The following is a 22,119-nucleotide window of genomic DNA, read 5'->3' on the forward strand; positions in this document are numbered from 1 at the left end:
GACGCAGTCTGGGTCTCTCTACCCTGTCTGATGCGTGCTGGTTGGTTGCCTGACATGTTCCTGTAAACAATTGAAATCGATTAATATGCGAGACAACAGAAAAAACTAAAAAAAATTCCACTTCTGATACAATTCGGAAGTTCATTTCCGAAACTGGGAATGGAGGTGTTTTCGGAAATGAACTTCCGAAACACCCCTGCGAAGAAGTTCTCTGCAACCTCCAATGGCAGACCCCAAAATCCTAAATCAAAACTACTTTTATGCCTACTAAGCAACCTAATATCAGTACCAACCTATCTTAATGTGATTTTTTCAATTTCTAAACACCCTAATAGAGTAATGAATAATGGATCTAAAAATTGAAAAAAAAATGATAAACTTACCAATTAGTGTTTGAGATTATTTAGGTTGAGATTGGAAGAAGACTTTGGCAATCTCTTTGACTTCACACTTGCTTGTTGCAGAAATTTTGAAAGAGGATGAGTTTGGAAGAAGATTAGGGTAAATGAATGGGGGAGGGGGACTGTTTTGCTTAATCTGCAAAACGCGCAGTATTTCGGAAATGAACTTCCGAAATGCTGTTTTCAAAAATGAACTTCCGAAATAAGATAATTTTTTCAAAAAAAAAGGCGCTTTCGGAGATGCATCTCCGAAAACACCTTTTTCTTGCATTTCAGAAATGCCTTTCCGAAGTCAGGGGTAGTTTGGATTTTTCACTAGAGGTGACCTAGAAGGTTGGGAGGTGGCCAAAGAATTTTCCAATATTATTTATGTTTAGGTATTAATATCTAAATCAATTGCAAATTTTCGTATATAAAAATATTTAGATCAATAATAGTTTTTTTCCCGTATACGTTTTTTGAATAAAAATTTATCATAAATATCATTTTCATATATAAAATATTTAGATCAATAATTGTTTTTTTTCCGTATACATTTTCTGAATAAATTTTTTTGGATCATAAATACCACTTTTTATATATAAAAACATTAAATCATTAATAGATTTTTCCCATATACAAATATTATTTATGTTTAGAATTGTTTACATAAAGTTACAAGCGAGTGTAACTCGTGGTGTAACTCTTCGGGATCAAGTTACACCCGAAAAGTTACACCACGAGTTAAACTCGCATGTAACTTCATTCGAATAAATATTTTTTTTAAATCATCAATTGGATTGAAACATAATATCGTATTGATCATACCTATAAAGTTTGTGATTAGTCTATAATGATTAACTATACCATCAAAATATCCAATGATTGACGTTAAAATGAACTTTCATATAACGTTAATTTTGATGCATGTAATTCAATTACATAGTAAATAATTATAGATTAATCTCAAACTTTATAGGTTTGATATATATGATAGTATGTTTCAATCCAATAGTATATATATATATATATATATATATATATATATATATATATATATATATATATATATATATATATATATATATATATATATATATATATATATATATATATATATATATATATATATATATATATATATATATATATATATATATGGGAAAAAATGTAATAATTATTCAATTGTAGCATACTACTATTATTTGACTATTGATTCAGATATTTTTGTAAATTATAAATAAACAAAAATAATATTTGTATATAGATCAATAATTGATTTTTTTTCTATATACAAATATTATTTTTGTTTATTTATAATTTACAAAAATATCTGAATCAATAGTCAAATAATAGTAGTATGCTACAATTGAATAATTATTACATTTTTTCCCATATATATATATATATATATATATATATATATATATATATATATATATATATATATATATATATATATATATATATATATATATATATATTGAGTATGTTATTTTATCATTTTGAGTGGTATTGAGTATAGCCATTAAATCAAATGAGTTAAAATATATATTTGCTTCTTAGTCTGGATTTTTAACATATTGGAAGAATGAACTTTTTTAAATCTGAGTTTTTTCTTATTGTTGCACAGATTTTACAACTATTATCGTGGGTGCTTTTCAAATATGAATATTTTTACTTGATGGGAATTTTTAAATATGGGTTATAAGAAGAAAATAAGATGAAAATGAATGAATATTGAAATAAATTGATTTTCAAAATCTGAAAAATTTTTATTGTGTTTTTCCAAATCTAGATTTTAAAGATGAAACCATTGATGAATTCATTGATGAAGATGAACACAAAAATGTATAATTTTTAAAAATAAATATAATATTTAAAATACATATATTAAATAGGAAAGTATTAATAATGATTAATTAAAATTAAATTATTTAAGATAAAAACATTAAATATTTTAAAAATATAATCTAAAAACAAGTTACCTGTCATCAATCCCGTACCATTGATTTCATAATATCTCACGTCTATAGGGAGACTAATTTTTGTGCTGATTTTCTGACGAACATTGAATTTTCTTTCAAGGAAGATACTCTTAGGTTTAGACTTTGTTATTAAGGGGTCTTGGTTTGATCCCCTTGTGTATCTTGTTTTCCTTCTTTTTGTTTTGTTTAATATATTCTCCAGTTTAAAAAGAATTTCGGTCTTCAAAATTAAATAATAATAATAATAATAATAATAATAATAATAATAATAATAATAATAATATATTAATGGCTAAAAAGGATACTAGTCCATGATGGATCAAAATGTTTCTTTTTCATATTAAATGTTATCCAAAGAAGTGTATGCAAAAAGCAAAAACCACATCTGACTAGTTAGTTTAGACGACCTCGTAATCGTAACACCTCAAATTTCAAAAGAGAATATCCACAACCCTAGCGTTTCGTGCACACACCTTGGTGTTTTACTCTTCCTCCTTCCTCAAGAGAGTGACACTAACCTACAAATGAACAATCTAAGGGTGGACAAACGGGTTTGGTCCCTTGGATATAAACACATGATTTCTCTCATGTATTTTGATATTTTTTGGTTAAATTTTTTAATTTTAATTATCATTTATCTATTAAAAAATAAATCATGACTATAAACCTAATTAAATACGCACATTTCCCAAATAAACACTTCAATTTATTAAATTGAGTCTTTTAGTGAGAATATATTTTTTTTGCATTAAAAATTATTGAATTAAAAATATCAACAACTTTTTTACATTTATATATTATGAAAAAAACAACGAAATTTGCTTTCAAGTATTGAACATGTGCTAACAACTTACACATATCTAACTCTATTAACAGATAACTTTTGAGATCCTTCACCCGCCCTTAATATCCATATAACTAAAATTTAATAAAAACAAACGAATGAACGATTAGTTTTAGTTTAATCGCAATACTAATATTATTATTTATTACTTTTGTAGTGTGTCTATTCAAACTCAGAATTTCTACTTTATATACGTGAGTTTATGGTGGTACTTGTTTTCTCTGCATTCATTTTTAATAATAATAATAATAATAATAATAATAATAATAATAATAATAATAATAATAATAATAATAATAATAATAATAATAATAATAATAATAATAATAATAATAATAATAATAATAATAATGATAATAATAATAATAACAACAACAACTAAGTAGTTATCTTTCAATAGAGATAATAGCTGGAGAACTACATTTCTCGCACACCTTTTGGTTCCACCATATATATATATATATATATATATATATATATATATATATATATATATATATATATATATATATATATATATATATATATATATATATATATATATATATATATTGTTTAAAATTAACTATTGGATTGAAACATACTATCATATATATCAAACCTATAAAGTTTGAGATTAATCTATAATTATTTACTATGTAATTGAATTACATGCATCAAAATTAACGTTATATGAAAGTTCATTTTAACGTCAATCATTGGATATTTTGATGGTATAGTTAATCATTATAGACTAATCACAAACTTTATAGGTATGATCAATACGATATTATGTTTCAATCCAATTGATGATTTAAAAAAAATATTTATTCGAATGAAGTTACATGCGAGTTTAACTCGTAGTGTAACTTTTCGGGTGTAACTTGATCCCGAAGAGTTACACCACGAGTTACACTCGCTTGTAACTTTATTTCGAATAAATATTTTTTTAATTCATCCGTTGGATTGAAAAATAATATCATATAAATGATACCTATAAAGTTTGAGATTAATCTATAATTATTTACTATACCATCAATATATCCAAAGATTAACATTAAAATGAACTTTCATATAACATTAATTTTGATGTAATTCAATAGTAAATCATTATAGATTAATCTCAAACTTTATATGTATGATCTATATTATGTTATGTTTCAATCCAACTGTTGATTTTAAAAAATATTTATTTGAAATAAAATTACGAGCGAGTGTAACTCTTTGAGTGTAATATATATATATATATATATATATATATATATATATATATATATATATATATATATATATATATATATATATATATATATATATATGTGAATGAAACCATTAAGTTTTTAGAAAATATAACCCACATAATATAATATAATAAAATTTTTAAAATAGTGTCTTTTTGCAGTTCAACATAGTGTAGTTTTTTTTTAAAATATATAGTGTAATTAAATATTGATACTGGCCTTTGTAATGTTATAATTAATATAAATTTAGGTATCTACACAATTAAGAAATTTCTCTTTTTTCTTCCCTTAAAAAGCACAAAAAGAGTTAACAAGTAATAACCAACAAAACCATGAAATATCTTACCTTAGTCATATTCTCCACCATCATTGTTTTCTCTCATGCAATGCCAACAATTGTCACTCGACTTCAACCTCAAATGAATCAATCTTTTGTGTTTAACCATACCCAAGAACAAGTAAATAAATTTTCTATTTCTAACAAAATATTATTAACAATTATTTAGAAAAAACATATTCAATAGCTTTTCTAAACTATATATTTATATCTTAAATAAAACTTTAAATTTACCCATGTTTTAGATTAACAGGACTAAACAGGTGAGAACCTGCTCTTACATGATCTCAATAAAGACAAGTTGTAATTCTCCAGCAAACTCAAAAGATACTGTTGGTATTTTATTTGGAGACGCTGTTGGCAATGAGGTTTTTTTTTTCAAGTCATCTAATTTATTTATCTTTTAATTTTATTTTTCTTTATTTTGACTAATTATTATTTCGCATATTATTTTATTTTTTAATATTTAGTCTAATATATCTATTATGAACTAATGGGTCAACATGTCCTATTTTGTTTTTAAATTCTTAGTATATACGGAATTATCCTGGCATCTTTTAAGTTTTATCGAAGCTTTAATTTTCATAATACTAATAATATCTTTTCAATTGTTTCACTAATAACATGTCGGAATTATCCCTCTCATGTGCAAAAAATCAAGCATGAACTTTTAAAAAAATTGATATGCATTTTTATCCACATTTTAAAAATTTTAGACGTGACAAATTAAATGATCTAAAAAAATGAAAATAAAACTTAACTAAAAAAAATAACTATACTTTATTTTAAAAACTAAAAATACCATGTATTTACAAGCATTTAAAAAAAAAAAAAGTGGTATTACGCATGTGTTTTATGGGCGTTTTTGAAATTTGTCAGGATGCATATATGGTTGTTTTATGGGCGTTTTTGAAATTTGTCAGGATGCATATATGGTTTTTATCGTCAATTTCAAAAATACAGATACAAACATATGTATGATGCCACATTTTTCAAAGTAACGATAAAAATGCATGCTAAAAATTGGATTTTATGTGACATTTTAAAAATACAGATAAAAATATATAGTTTTTGCAAAAAAACCTAATATAAATTCAAAGTTGCGTATATAAATGCATAAATTTAATAGAAAAACACTTATTGTGTAAATATCCGGTAAAAGCTTTAAAAAAAAATACAATAAAAGTCCAAAGTTTTTGAAAATCTTGGAAATAATGATAATTTTTTAATAGTAAAAGTTATGTAAGAGTATTATGATAAAAGTGCCATAAAGGATGGTTGTCAAGTAAAAGGAAAAGGGTGGCAAGTCAATTCTTCTCTCATTGTATTTTTATATGACATTTTAATATATTATATTGTCACAATCATATATTTCATAAGATATGGTTATATATATGTTAGTGTATTTTTTTATTAACCCTAAATATTAAATAAAATCGAGTTATATTCTTTCAATCAAAGCAAATTTATAATTTATAAATTTTAACATTTTTAAAAATTTTAGTTAAAAATGTTATTAGTATAAGAAAAATCAGCTGGAAGAGAAAGAAGTAAGCAGAAAAGAGAGAATTTCTATTGGTTGGCTTAGAATAGAGATAACGAAAAGATAAGAAAAAGAAGAGTGAGAACAAACACTTTTCACATTCTTACAAAGATTTGAGAAGTGTTATTTTGTTATTAATTTTATAATTATGCCACAATCCTATGTTAATTCAATGTTTTTAAGAAACAATTTTATACTTTTAAAAATACATAACATTTATTTCCTATTTTTTTCTCTTTGTTTTCTCGTATATCTTACAATAACTCAAATCTTCTTTTTTTTCTCACACTTTTCTCTCTTCTTACACCCTTTCTTTGTTATTTTCGTCTTTTTATTATCTCTTCACCACTAATCACACCCTAAATGTATCTGCTTTACGAAGTTTACATATTTAAATAAATATTTATAAATATTTTTTAAATTAGATAAAAATTTAAGTTATATATATATATATATATATATATATATATATATATATATATATATATATATATATATATATTTTATTTTTTTGAAAACACAGAGATGTTGATAGTGGAACGATTCGAATTATAAATGGTCAGTCAAGCAGATTCCAAAATAACTTATAATTAATATGAACTTAATGTCATTATTTTACTTTTTTTCTTATATTTTGATTCCTTTTTTTTCCTTATATTTTGATTCAAGAAATGTATTGATTTTATATTATACATATTTTATATTATTGCAGATTACAATGTTAAATGTGGATAGTCCAGATATTCACACGTTTGAGCGGTGCAAGACGCTTAATTTTGAGGTATTAGGAAATTGTATTGGAAAAATTTGCAAATTGTACGTAGCTAGAGCCGGATCGAATGGTTGGATCCCGGAGACTATCACCGCATACCACTATGACTATCCTCCTATCCGATTCAACTACAATTATTTCATTCCTGATGATCAGCGATATGGCTTTGATTATTGCCAACATACAATTTAATGTTACATCCTTAAATACTTGTCTTTAATTTCTTGAAATAAACATTTTTCTTTATAAAAGGTGAATGATCAAGTTACATTAGTCTCTTACACTACTATTAGACATGAAATTCAATAGGTTAGAAATATAATATTTTTGATGTAACAAATTCTAGTTTATTTTATGCTTTAATTCAATAATAATTTACCAGCATAGAATCGACTGATGCAAAATCAACTTATGGTCGAATGTGGCTATCATCTAAATGGACTTGAAGATCATAAATCCACTACTTTTTTTACGGACTTGAAGATCATAAATCCACTACTTTTTTGATTTGTAGGCTTGAGTCACACCACATGATAAAGTCATATCCTCACTTATATAAAAACATGATTGTGATTGAAGAAATACATTTACTTATAAAATAAAGGACAACATTTATGTACAATTCTTTATGTGTGGTTCTTATTATTTTTCAATGAAAATATGACAAATATACTTAAATATTATTTAGTGAGTGAAAATATGAAAAATTTGCATATGTGTAATAGGAGATTATACACTTGTCATATTTTCATTGGAAAATAATAAGAACCTTCTTAAGACACCTTTCTCATAAAGTTTTTCATCCTTCATGAACATGAACTTCACAAACAACTAATCTTCCATGATTTTTCTTATCCTTTTGAGGTAATGGGGGAGGTGGTTTTTCATGAACAAAATTCTTTATTTTCCAAATTGCGGCACGTCAGATGATATCTCTACAGTTGTAAGTGAAGTGACAGAAGACTTCCCCTTCTGCGGATCAGAATTTGATAAATCAACCATTTTTGTGACATTAATAGGTTATTCTGTTTCAGCTTCTGAAGTGTCTTCTTCTAACATATCAGTTGGTTTTGAATCCTCATACTTCCATGTTCTCAGAGTAGTATGAAATCTTAAATGTGGCGGTGGTTATCATGGTAAAGGTGGATATGGTGTACGTGATGGTGGTTACCATAATGAAGTAACGAAGTTGAAGATGATAAAGTGATGAAGATGAAGTGATGAAGATGAAGATGATGAAATTATTTAATAAGTATTTATGATGGCAGATTTTAACAAAAGAATTTAGCGGTTGTTAATGTAAGATGTTTGGACTTGAAAAGTGCAAGGTCCTTGGTTTGAATCTTGATATGGCCATTTTTTCATCTGTTTTTTCATGTTTTAAGATTTAAAAGCATACTAGGTAAAAATAAAAAGATAAAAGCCAACGAAGAATTTTTTAAAAAAAAAAGTCCAAATAACTAGACCAAATCAAAGGAATCTTGAAATGTTCATGATGGAAATTAATTTTTTTACATGGGAGTTTTCTAAACTCGTCTATATGACAAAGGGCAAAATATTTATGAATCCTTCATTAAATTAACTCATCCCAAGACACCTTTAAAAATTTAAAATTCTTCAAATCGTTGTTATATAAGAAAAATTTCAATATCAAACTTAGATTTGTCAATTAACATTTTGAAACCTCTTATATTTGAAATTCAAATATTATATACTTAGGCCAGCACATGTTCTGGTGTATGACTGGTAGGTGGGAAACATGCTTGTGTGAACTTGACTGGTGATTCTTCATTGGTGAGACTAAGGACTGAATGGTTTACTGTGAGACAGATAACTCTCAAAGCTATATTAAGTAAAGTGATCAAATATGAGTAAGCGTCTTCTGATAATCAACACACATTCATACCATTTGCTTTTTACACTTTCAGTTTTCTAGCACCAGAAGTTGTTTTGATCCTTTAAAGGCTTATGAATAGCAATGTTGTATTGCATAAGTATAAATATACCCCCTCTGTTCCAAAATAAATGTCACATTTGTAAAAATTATTTGTCCCAAAATAAGTGTCCCTTTTAGTTCCCAGTACAATTTTAGTTTTTATCTTCCAATTGTACCCTATAATTAATACTCTTCATTTACTATTTCTCTCACATTACATTAATGATGATAAGAATACACCAATAACAAATAAGGATAATTTGGTAAAATTGTCATTCTCTCTCTTTCATTTATTACATTTTCTTAATATGTGAGAAAGTGTCAACTATGACACTTATTTTGAGACGCAGGGAGTAGTTTTTAAGAATTTTTTTTTCATAAGCACTTCTTGAATTAAGAATAGATGTACTAGGGGTACACCAATCCAATTACAAGAAAAGAAAAAGAAACTTAGTTACAAAACATTACAGTAGTATCATGCACACAGTATAGGGAATTTATACCACTCATAGAAGTTACAATTTATGTTTGAGGATGCTACAATCCACTGTAACACCCCAAATCTACCCCGTAATTATAAGCGAAAATCAGAGTGCATTTAAAATCTTCATCAAACGATGGGATGTCACAATTCGACTTAACCAAACAAACATACTTATATTGCATTTAATAAAGATACATAGCATTCGGAACAAAGCTTTATTCACCACTTACAACTTATACTTATAAACACCTTTCAATTCAACTTAACACAAATGTCATCATGGAATACAATAATCATATAATAACGACTAATCCCCCCGAGTGCTACGTATCAGAGCAATGGACACCAACTCGACTTACCATAAAGCAACATAAAGACTTCACATAGATAACCTCGGACATCCACGACTAATCTTGAGTACCTGCCCATTTCCCATGGTAGGGGAAATATCAGCAAAGGGGTGAGATATCTTACAATATAAAGGAATGCATGATAAATAATATAGGAGATATAGATCATACATAATTTCACCACTTCGCATCACATAGCATCTTACAACAAGTTTCACCGTAAAACAACTCATCAAAATAATACAACTTTCAAAACGGCAACGATATCATTAATCACATATTCAAATATACAAGTATGATATCAAATACGTCACAACAAACATATCATTATCACGTCACAACAAACACCTCGTCATCTCAATAATCCAAACACAATTCAAATGCTATTCAAATGTGACTCGAATGTGACTCAAACTTATGCATATGCATGTGGTACCATTAGAGTAAAACTCCCATCTCAAACAGTTTGCCATTGGGCCGTCTCAAACATTTGCCACAAGGGCCGTCTCAAACAATGCAATGGATGCGACTCAAATGATGCACATCCACAAACACAACTTAAACCACTTAATCAACTTAAACGACATAATCAACTTGAACGACATAATCAACTTAAACAACATAACCACATCAACTAAACAACATCAACTCAATGCCAAGGTTCTATGGCAATAACCGTATCATAGTAATTTACCACATCTCAATCACATCATCACATCATATCGACATACAACATCTATTCAACTTCATTCTTATCAACATAATACAACTTATTAATAGTGACCATAGGGTCTACAACAACAACGACAAGTTCATCATGTTATAGTAACAATAACAATTCAACATATTGCACAACAACAACAAACATCAATATGTTACGACAACAACAACAATTCATCATGTTACAACAACAATTCATTATATTGCACAACAACAACAAACATCAACATGTTACCATAATAACAACGATTCATCATGTTACAACAACAACAATTCATTATATTACACAACAACAACGAACATCAACATGTTACCATAATAACAACGATTCATCATGTTACAACAATAACAATTCATTATATTATAACAAACATCAACGATTCATCATATTGCCAACAACGTCAACACATTCATCACATTCCTTAATTCAAGTAATCATCATAATACGTTATATTCAATTTCATATATATTGTTAAGTCAACGCATGGCATCATCGTCGACTCATACACGTCAAATACGCACAATTAATCGCATGTAGCATACAACATCTTTATTAATCATGCATATCATCACATACATCATTATCTCATTCATCATAAGGAAGGTACTTATCATCATCTCAATAACATTTTATCATCATAAGAAAACATACATCAAGTTATACCACAACATGGTTACATTGATTCATAGCACATAACATACTTCACATGTTAACACAATATAGTTCATCACTTAATCCTAATAAACATAATAGGAAACTATATCATATGGATCATTTTATTGCATCATGGTATAGTTCATTGCGTTAGCTTTCCAACGCTTCGAACGGCGCCTAAAACGGAGTTACGAATCAAAAGTTACATCATTTCAAAGTTTAGAAAAAGTTCTGCAAAACAGGGTTCGCGGCGCCAACAGGGTTCGCGGCGCGAACTGAGCGAATTCAAAAATTCCCAACTTTCTGACAACCAGTTCGCGGCGCCAACAAAGGTTCGCGGCACAAACTGGCGATTTCAGAAACCCCCAAAACACGAAAACAGCATACGAATTTCATCCCAAAACCCCTAAACTCAACCCAATCAAGCTGGAAAACACCAATCATCACGAACATCCACAGCATACATGTTATAAACACAAATACAACACATATTATGGATCTTCTAACATCACAACATCATTAGGCATCAATTAAACATATTTCAAATCATCAATTTACACATTTGTTCATAAACCCTAACATCTCTACACACAACTTCCATGGAGAGTAACATACAATCTAACCCACCATAAACATCATCATGCCAACCCTTAGAGAGTAAGAACCCCACCCTTACCTTAGCAAAAGCTTCACTTCAATGGAGTCATCCCTCTCTTCATGCCATAACTTTCTTCTCTTCCTTCCCTTCTTTCTCTTCTTTCTCTTCTTTCTATTCTTTCTCTTCTTTCACCAAATGAGAGTTATGTCTCTAAAACCCTAACTCTCTTACTATCCTTCTTTTCTTAATTGGGCTTAACCCACAATCCAACCTCATTGTTATAATTCTTCCACTTTGGCCCAATTCATAATATTCCTCTAAATACTCAATTAAGCCAAATAACACACATAATCTAATAATCACATAACATCACGAATATTATTCCCAATAATAATCCCCAACTACAATTTCTCCTTAACTTAATTAATACCAAATCGCAATTGTATTTCTCCGACTAATTAATCCGACCATAAACTTAACTGCTCAAATCAACATATTAATCCAAATTATGCCTTCAGAATAATACCGATAAACCTCGACTTCAACTAATTCCAATGAATAAATCCTCGATCAATTTAATTAAATAATCAATTAAATTCGGGGCGTTACATCCACCACCATGGATACCACAATACAGTTGTTCAAAATCCATCTTTGCATTGTTGAATATAATATCATTTCGTACCTTCCAGATACACCAACAGTGGGCTAACCAAATGGCTGCAGAGATGTTTTTCTCCAGCCTTCCCTGTAATTGTTCTACCCAATACAACAAGTATTCACAACAATCTACAACAGTAGCTTGTTGCATTTCAAGCCACATAAACAATCTATTCTTCAATGGAGCTAATTTAGTACAATGTAAAAATAAGTGTTGAACATCCTCTACCTGTATTTCACAAAATACACATCTGGATTGTTGTTGATGTATTATGATATTTTGTCTATGGAGGTTGCTCCTCGTTGGCAGTGTTAGAATCCTATTTATACATATTTTGTTCATAGATTTTGTGGTATTTCTTAATTCTTTCACCAAGTTTTGATTCCTTTTAGTATGACATTATGTAAATGAATAACATTTTGTTTAGGTTGTACATAAGTTAAGTTTTATGACTTTTCTTTAATCTTTATATAGGTATTGATGATTTTGGCAAGCTTGGATTGAAAGGCTTTGATGGAATGAGCTTGGAAAGAGGTGTGGAGGCTAAAAGAAGAAGAATTGTATCATCAAGTCCGCTTAGCGGACCATGAGCACGCTTATGCTCCCAAGATTCAATAACCTCGCTTGAAGCGAGGCTTGGCAGAAGCGAATCCTCTTTTTGGGTCCGCTTAGCGGAGCCATCCCGCTAAGTGGAAGCTGAAGACAAAGGAGATATTTTGTTTTATCTGCTTAGCGGACCTACTTTTTAGCCACTTGTGTTTAGGCACTTAAGATGATATTTTTAGGGATGTGTACCACCTTTTTCATAACATACTTTTAGACCACAAGTTAGCGCAAAGGAGAAGAGAAGAGAACAACCATTTCAAGTGTAATTTCAAGATTTCTAAGCATCTTTCTTCATCTTTCTTGAGTTGGATGCTACTAAATCTTGTTTTGTTACTTGTTGGTGAAGCATCCATGGCTATGGAGAGCTAAGTTTCATCTTGTGTCAAGATTAGAGGTAGTTAGTTTGTAAATATGTATTTCTTTTAATCTTTTGTGTATGAACTTGGTTAATGATTAATATATGGTGAATATCTTGTTATTTATGTCCTATTTGTTGTTTTGATGTAAGGTTCTTTGATGTATTTTGTTTTGATGTAAGGTTATTTATGTCCTATTAATATAAGGTTCTTTGATGTATTTTATAGTATGTACGAGTCCAAACATAACTTATGAAGTGATCCTTATAAGCAGGTATATAGGAAATCCAGGCAAGGCACACTAGTAAGCTTTGAAGTGGATTTTGAGATATATATTTAAAAGGATCCCTGAGTAGGGTCCTAGTGTATGGTGGAGCCATAGATGATGTCAAAGCCGAAGTCGAAGGATTTATTAACTCTGACTATGTAGGATGTATAGATACCAGAAAATCTCTTTTTGGATATGTTTGGTACAACAATCAGTTGGAAAGCAACGCTTCAAAATATTGTAGCCATATCAACCATTGAAGTTGAATATATTTCCCTCACTGAAGCTGCTAAAGAGGCATTGTGGCTTGAAGGGTTATCTAAGGTATTAAAACTTCAAAGTCAATTTATCACTGTTAAATGTGATAGTCAAAGTTCCATACATTTATCGAAGAATTCATCCTATCATGAAAGAACCAAGCACATCGATATTATGTTGCATTTCGTCAGGAAGAAAATTTGAAAGTGGAGAAGACAAAGTGATTAAGGTTTTGAATGATCACAATGCTGCAGATATGATCACCGAGTCATTGTCGAGCAGCAAATTCTTCCTCTGTATACAATTGATAAAGTTGCATGATGATGAAAGCTAGTTTGTTTCCTTGATGTTGTAGAGTTTTTTTCAAGGTGGAGATTTGTGGTATTTTGTATAGAACTCTAGGCTCAACATGGAGCTTCATGGTTTGGCTAGGAAGTGCATGTTGTAGTTGAAGTTTGTTCAAGCATGCAGTAGTCGAAGTAAATGTTATAGTCGAAGTATATTCTAGTATGCAGTATTCTATGTTAGCTTATAGTGTATGATGTTATAGATATGTATGTATTCTATGTTAGCTTATAGTGTATGATGTTGTAGATATGTATGTCATGTATTTATGGTATCATCATACATAGGCTAGTAGTCAATAAATAGATCGGTTCTCTCACTTGTTAGAGAGAGTGTTGGTTGTTTTTATTCAGCTGTAACCTTTTAGCCCTAATTGGAAAAGTGAATATAAAAATGGTTATAACCAACTCTATTTTTCTTCTCTCTTCTCTCTTCTCTCTTTCGTAAAACTGAACTGTTTCTTGGTTGATCAAGAAACTCTCTCTTTCTCATAGATTTACATTGTTAATTGGTATTGTTTGTTACAACAGGAGAGTGAGAGAGAACTTGAGGAAATCTTGGAGCAGGAATTGGGAAGCAAAATCTCATCTCAATTAATCATCATATTCCTCTCATAAGGTGGGTTCTTAGTTAGTCATTGCTTTGGGGGAAATTGCATGAATTTGGGTTATAAAGATTTATTTCTTTGTTGCGAAATTGGTAATTAAAGCATGATTCTTTCTAAATCACATGTTTGTGGTGCTAAATCAAGATATTTATATGTTGAATGTGTAAGTATGTTATAATTGTATTTTATGTGTTTTTGTTTGAGAATAAGAGGGGTTGTAGTGAGATTGAGGGTTTTTTTTCATGAATGTGTGATGCATGAACAAATTTGTATGTAGTTGTTGATATAATGTTCTTAAACCATGTCTAGAGGTTGATTTTATGTGTTAGTTGCGATGGGAAATGGTTTAGATGCGGGAAAAACCAATTTTTCTGCTTTTGGTTCATGTGGTATTCGAATACCTTATTTGGTATTAGAATACCACTAAGAAAAATGAGTTTTTAGACTTCTGGATGAGGTTATAATCGAATACCATATTTGGTATTTGAACACCTGTGTTGATAATTTTTTAAGGCAGAATTGAAAATAACATAACTTGAGTTCTATAACTCTGTTTGAGACGCGATCAGTTGCCTTGAAGAACTAACACATAGAACTATAAGATGGTGAGCTTATAAGCTACCAGGGATTCCCTATAACTTACACTATGATATATATTCCTTAAATGAATAATAATTGATTAAACTATATGATAATGAACTAGTTTAAACCAAGGATCTTACTTAGGTAAAAATAGTATGTAGAGATGATCTTAGGTTATAATGAATAACTTAGGTTGTGATGCTTCATTGTAAAAAGTACCTCGGTGTGTAACCCTGAATGAGTAGACATTTGAGATGAATCATTCCATCTACGAGAGTGCCCGAATGACATGAATGGTGAATGATAGTCTAGATTCGAGTCTAATTGACGTATTATTGAAATATATTATAATAATTACATAGTGATTGATGAGTATAATCATGTAGTGGTTGATGAGAGTACGTAATCATGATTTCGATAATAACCATTTTTTCGTGCTTGTCCTGACTTTGACTCTTACATAAAATAGTGATAGAGATAGACATATATGAATAATTTAGCTCTATAAACAGTCCCATGTAAGTGGCGAGTCGGGGAAAATATTTAGTATTGTATGGGAATTCTCATACCCGTAACCGCCCCATGTAAGTGACCACCAAAGAAAGGTTGATTCACAGAGATGAATAACTGAGACTCGTAAATGCCCATGTAAGTGGCCAGTCGAGGAAGGATGTTCCTAATAGAGATCTGTGACTCGTGCTCATAGTCCTAGACGTGGGATCAATTCGGGAAAGATTCTTGTTATTGTATTCTTGAGTAATGGTTTATTGGGTTATTAAGCTCCAAGTTCATATGTTTCCATACAAAGCGAAATCCCATAGATACTTAATATTTTATTTTATGGTGTAAATGTATACACATAGGATGAAGTTGAATGGTTTTAGTTAGAGTATTGTATAATAATCCTATAGAGCTGAGTGAACCAATAAGGAAAACCAAATGAGATTATTATCTGACCTCAATTATATTGTTGAATTTTCAGGTAAATCAAGGCAGTAGAAGGGAAAAAGTAAAGTCACATGAAGATGTTTTCGAGCTTCTTAATGTTTCTTGATAGTTTTTTTTGTATATATATATATATATATATATATATATATATATATATATATATAATATCTTTAGGTTCTTAGGTTGAATCAGTATCAATTAACACTATGTATGATATTATTTTACATATATATATTATATGTGGTTGTTACAATCTTATTTTTTTTTGGGACTTTTGTCATGCAGTCATTAACATAATTTTTTTTATTGGTTTTTGCGGTGAAGGCCTAAATGGGACAAGCATGTCGCCTTACCACCCCTAACCTCTACCAATGTCTCTTGCATGCGTACACTCTCTTTAAAATGGTGACGAAACCTTAGTTTTAGGTCACCTTTACCTTCTACATACACATGATTTCTCTTATGTATTTTGATGTTTTACTTAATTTTTTTATTCCAATTATTAATTATCTATTAAAAATAAAAATATCACTATGAACCTAATTAACTACGTGCATTTTCCATATGCATATTCTAATTTATTCAATTTGAGTCTTTTGAGACAGAAAATATATATATATATATATATATATATATATATATATATATATATATATATATATATATATATATATATATATATATATATATATATATATATATATATAAATAAAATTTATTGATTTAAAGTATTAACAACTTATTTACATTAATATATTGTGAGGAATACAACTAAATGTTACTTTTAAGTGTTGAACATGTATGAACAACTTACACTCATCTAACTCTTTTATCATATATCTTTTGAGGTCCCTCACCAGCCCTCCGAGAATATATAACTAAAATTTTATAAAAACAAATATGTAAGGTTTACTTTAATCATCACAATACTAATAATGTTAACCTTACTACTTTTTTTGTTTCTATTCGAACTCATATTCTTTAACTTTATATATGTGAGTTTATGGTGGTACTTGTTTTGTCTGCATACTTAAATAATAACACAACCTTTGGTTCCTTCCTCCATGAAATCGATATAGATTTTTTATTGAATAAAGCCATTAGATTTTTAGAAGATATAACTCACATAATCTAATATGATATGTTAAATTTTATTGTATTATAATAAAATATTAAAATAGTGTATTGTTAGCATTTCATAATGGTGTAGTTTTCTTAACAATATATAGTGTAGTTAAATATTGGCTCTTTATAATGTAATAATTAATATAAATTTAGAGTATCTACACTAAGAAATTTTTCATTTCAAAAGCAAAAAAAGAAAAGTTACAATAGTAACCAACCAAACCATGAAATCTCTTACCTTAATGATCACATTCTCCATCATTATTGTCTTCTCACATGCATCACCAACAATTATCACTCGACTCCAACCACATATGAATCAATCTTCTGCGTTTAACCTTACTCAACAACAAGTAAATAAATCTTCTATTCTTAACCAATTATTATTATTATTATTAATTATTTAGAAAAACATATTCAACAGCCTTTCTTAACTACATGTATTATATGTTAAATAAAATTTTAAATTTATCTATGTTTTAGATTAATATGACTAAACTGGTGAAACCCTGCACTTACATGATCTCAGTAAAGACAAGTTGCAATTCTCCAGCAAACTCAGCAGATATAATCACTATTTTATTTGGAGATGCTGTTGGAAATGAGGTTTTTTTTAATTTATTTTCATGACATTTAATTTATTTATCTATTAATTTTATTTTTAATTAGTTAGATTAATTATTAGACTGCACATTATTTTATTTCATTTTTTTCAATATTTAGCCTGATATATCTATTATGGACTAATGGGCCAACAGTTTCTTATAGTCTATAGGAATTATCTTGTGATACCTTTTAAGTTTTATCTTGTAGGTTTAATTTTCTTACTATTAAAAATATTTTTTTCAATTTTTTCATTAATAACTTGTCGAAAACACCCCTCTTACAATCAAAAAATCTAGTATGCCATTTTAAAAATTCGGTATGCATTTTTATCAAAAAAAATTTAAAATTCGATATGTGACAAATATAACAATTTTCTTAAAAAATCAAAAATAAAACAAAATATATACAACCCAAAAAAAATGAACTATCGATTTTTATAAAAAAAAAAAAAAACTGAAAATGATCATGTATTTACACGCGTTTACAAAAAATGTGGTATCATGCATGTATTTTGAGGGCATTTTTTGAAATTGTCGGGATGCATGTATGCATTGTAGGATATCATATTTTTCAAAAAATGTTGATAAACATGCATGCAAAAAATTGATTTTTACCTGACATTTAAAAAATGCCAATAAAAAGTATACATTTTGTGAAAAATCCTATATAAATTTAACGCTGCAGATATAAATGGAAAAATTTATTAGAAAGACGCTTATTTGAAAATATTCGATAAAAACTTTAAAAATACAATAAAAGTCCAAAGTTTTTTAACACCTTCCAAAAAAATAACAATTCAAATAGTAAATGTTATGCGAGGGTATTATGGTAAAAGTGAAATAAATGTGAGTTGTCAAGTGAAAGGAAAAGGGTGGCAAGACAATTCTCCTCTCATTGTATTTTTATATGGTATATTATGGTTTTGTATGGTTTCGTACGACAACCCTAAATATTAGGGCTGCTATTCTTACACTATAATATTACACTTTGTATCTACACCATATAAAATACAGCAAATATGTGTACTTTTTGCATTGGAAAAGGTGAAGAATAATTATTAAATATTATAAAATGAATGAAACCGTATTTTATACGGTGTAATTGTAAGATATAGTGTAAGTTTATCATTCCTCCCCTAAATATTAATTAAATTCGAGTTATATTCTTTCAATTGAATCAAATTTATAATTTACAAACTAATATTTTAAATTTTTTAGTTAAGGATGTGATTGGTTTAAGAGAAATAAGGAAGAGATGATGAGGTGAAAGAGAAGTAGAAAAAAGGGAGAGAATTTCTCTGGATTGATTAAGAATAGAGATAGAGAAAAATAAGAAAAAGAAGAAGAGTGAGAACAACTATTTTTTAAATTCTTCAAAAGACAGAAGAAAGATCTAAAAAGTGTTTTTATAGTTATTAATTTTATATTTATGTCCCTATTGTATATTAATTCAATATTTTTATACATTTAAAATGAATAACATTTTTTATTCCTATCTCTTTCTCTTTATTTTCACGTATACCTTACATTAACTCAAATCTTCTTTTTCTCTCTTATACTTTTCTTTTCTATTTTTCTCTTTTTTTTTTTTTACTATCTCTTCACCATCAATCACACCTAAAAGTATCTAATTATGAAATTTACCTATTTAAAAAAATGTTTATAAATATCTTTTTAACTAGATAAAAAATTAATTTTTTTTTTACAAATATTATTATTTTTTTTCAAAAACATAAAGATGTTGATAGTGGATCGATTCGGACCATAAATGGGCAGCATGATATATTCTAAAAATAAATTATAATTAGTATGAAAATAGTGTTTTATTTTACCTTTTTTCTTTTGAATGGAATCATGGAATGAATTGATTTGATAATATATATTTTATATAATTGCAGCTCACAATATTAAATAAGGATAATCTAGATATTCATACGTTCGAGCGGTGCAAGACGCTTAATTTTGAGGTATTCGGAGATTGTATCGGCCAAATTTGCAAATTGTATGTAGCTAGGGTTGGATCAGACGGTTGGATCCCAGAGTCAATCACTGCATTCTACCGTGACTATCCCCCAATCACATTCATCTACAATGTTTTCATTCTTGATGATAAACAAGGACATGGCTTCGATTATTGTCAACATTAAGTTTAATGTTACATCTTTAAATACTCGTCTTTCTTTTCTTGAATAAAAAAAATACTTATTGCATTTTGTTAAAGATCAAATTGTCAATAAACATATTTATATAATATATAAACCATTTTCATTACAAAAGATGAATGATCCAGTTATATTAGTCTCTTACATTACTACTTAATGCTGATTTTAATTGGCTGGAAGCAACATGTCAAAGAAGATGTTGAAACATGTTCCATTCGACATCGCGCCAGGGCTTATCTTTCAGTTACTTCAGACTCAAGTAATTGACAGCTGCAGAATATTACTAACCAATATTATGCAATCATATGTGGCGCAAAGAAGAATCTAGAAGAATTAAATCGAAATATGTTTGATTGAAGACCTTCTAATTTTGGAGATTTATTAGGAAGATTTGATTGAAGACCTATTTTGTAGGAGAATCTTTTGGAGATTTGTAACAGCTAATGAAACTGTAATTAGAAGCCCAAGTCTAGTTGGAAATAGGTTATGAATAGAAGCTTTGAATCCTAGGTTTAATAGGGAAACCAATATGTAAAATTATAAGGGTTGTGTTGGTTGGTGAAACCACCCGGTTTGTGGGACGGTAACCTTGTTCTCACTCAAAATCCTTTAGGTAATGAGTTGAGTATTGTTCTTGGAGGAAGCTTTTAAGCAACTCCAAGTTGGTATTCTTAGTCTAGAGTCAAGGCTGAGTATGGAGGGAAGTGCGGCTTCCTGCTCGACATACGAGTGTGTTTCCTCATCATGGAAGTGTGTCTTTTATTCTATGGATACAAGACTGTGGAAACTAGGCCGTTGGTACAGCTCATGGGACTAGAAATTGTACAACACCATTGCGATTTTTGGATGTGGGATGGTGATTTCTCATATCTAGGGAGAACCTAGGTAGAGATTGCATTGGTTAGGGATTACGCGAGAAGTTGTAAATGGGAGAGTTTAACTTTGAATTGATACTACAGATAGTGGATCTCATTCCTGGCTTGGTATGCCCCCAGAGTAGATAGTTAAACCGAACTGAGTAAACAATTTTGTATGTTTTTCTTTTCTTTTTAGTAGTGTTATTTTCTTGCATGTGTTATCAATGTCAAATCAGATGTCTCAACATCCTCATAGGACATCTGAGTCTGCTGTACCATAATTTCAATTGGTATCAGAGCAGTCATCATGTTCGTTTTTCAGGTGAGATCTCTGGGAAGATACTTTCTAGTTCATGTTCAAGAAAGATAGTTGTGCTGAAAAGTTGCATGGACTTGGTCAGTTCATATGTTTAAGAATTGTCCCTAGAAGTGGAGGGTGGACTATTCGTGACAAGGTGTTTGGTGACCTTGCCTTGAGGGTGTCAGGAGAGCAGTGACTCATGTTGTTCCTGAAGCTTGGTGAAGGAGTTTTTTTGTTTATTCTGCTGCATCTGATGGAAAAATTTGGGTGTATCCTTTGATGATGCATCATATGGTGTGATACATGGAGGATTGTGTCGATTAAAGTATCCAAAGATACTCGAGGTTTGTCTCAGGTCCAATCATAAAAGCATTTACAATAAGTTTGTAGATGAGAGATCATAAGGAAGCAATTTATTTTTGCTCTCTTCTCTGGAAGACCAACCCCAAGTATTTACTTCAGCAGATTATGCAGGATTTTGCTGATTAAAGAGATTGTACAACAAATGCTTTGGGAGCTATCATACCTCAAAATTTGCCCATCATATTTCAAAATATTTTGGCTCAAGCACTTAGAAATAAGCCTGACTATCTCTCTCCTTAGCAATCAAC

General features: G+C 28.9%; 2 protein-coding genes across 3 annotated transcripts; both read left to right on the forward strand.

Moving 5' to 3' along the window:
* Positions 1-4,725: 4,725 nt before the first annotated feature.
* On the forward strand, positions 4,726-7,462 carry LOC131639348 (embryo-specific protein ATS3B-like). The gene is made up of 3 exons (XM_058909855.1): positions 4,726-4,890; positions 5,015-5,137; positions 7,025-7,462. Exons 1-3 carry the CDS (start codon positions 4,765-4,767, stop codon positions 7,274-7,276), a joined length of 501 nt encoding a protein of 166 aa, XP_058765838.1. The 5' UTR covers positions 4,726-4,764; the 3' UTR covers positions 7,277-7,462.
* Positions 7,463-17,711: 10,249 nt separating this feature from the next.
* On the forward strand, positions 17,712-20,464 carry LOC131639341 (embryo-specific protein ATS3B-like). 2 transcript variants are annotated; one of them, XM_058909846.1, is made up of 3 exons: positions 17,712-17,936; positions 18,067-18,189; positions 19,407-20,049. In XM_058909846.1, exons 1-3 carry the CDS (start codon positions 17,808-17,810, stop codon positions 19,416-19,418), a joined length of 264 nt encoding a protein of 87 aa, XP_058765829.1. In that variant the 5' UTR covers positions 17,712-17,807; the 3' UTR covers positions 19,419-20,049. The 2 variants fall into 2 exon arrangements, with proteins under 2 accessions (XP_058765829.1, XP_058765828.1); XM_058909845.1 differs by lacking the exon at positions 19,407-20,049 and adding an exon at positions 20,087-20,464 and having other exon boundaries at positions 17,727-17,936.
* Positions 20,465-22,119: the final 1,655 nt, after the last annotated feature.

The sequence above is a fragment of the Vicia villosa genome, unplaced genomic scaffold (genome assembly GCF_029867415.1).
Source record: "Vicia villosa cultivar HV-30 ecotype Madison, WI unplaced genomic scaffold, Vvil1.0 ctg.002598F_1_1, whole genome shotgun sequence".
Classification (NCBI taxonomy): domain Eukaryota; kingdom Viridiplantae; phylum Streptophyta; class Magnoliopsida; order Fabales; family Fabaceae; genus Vicia; species Vicia villosa.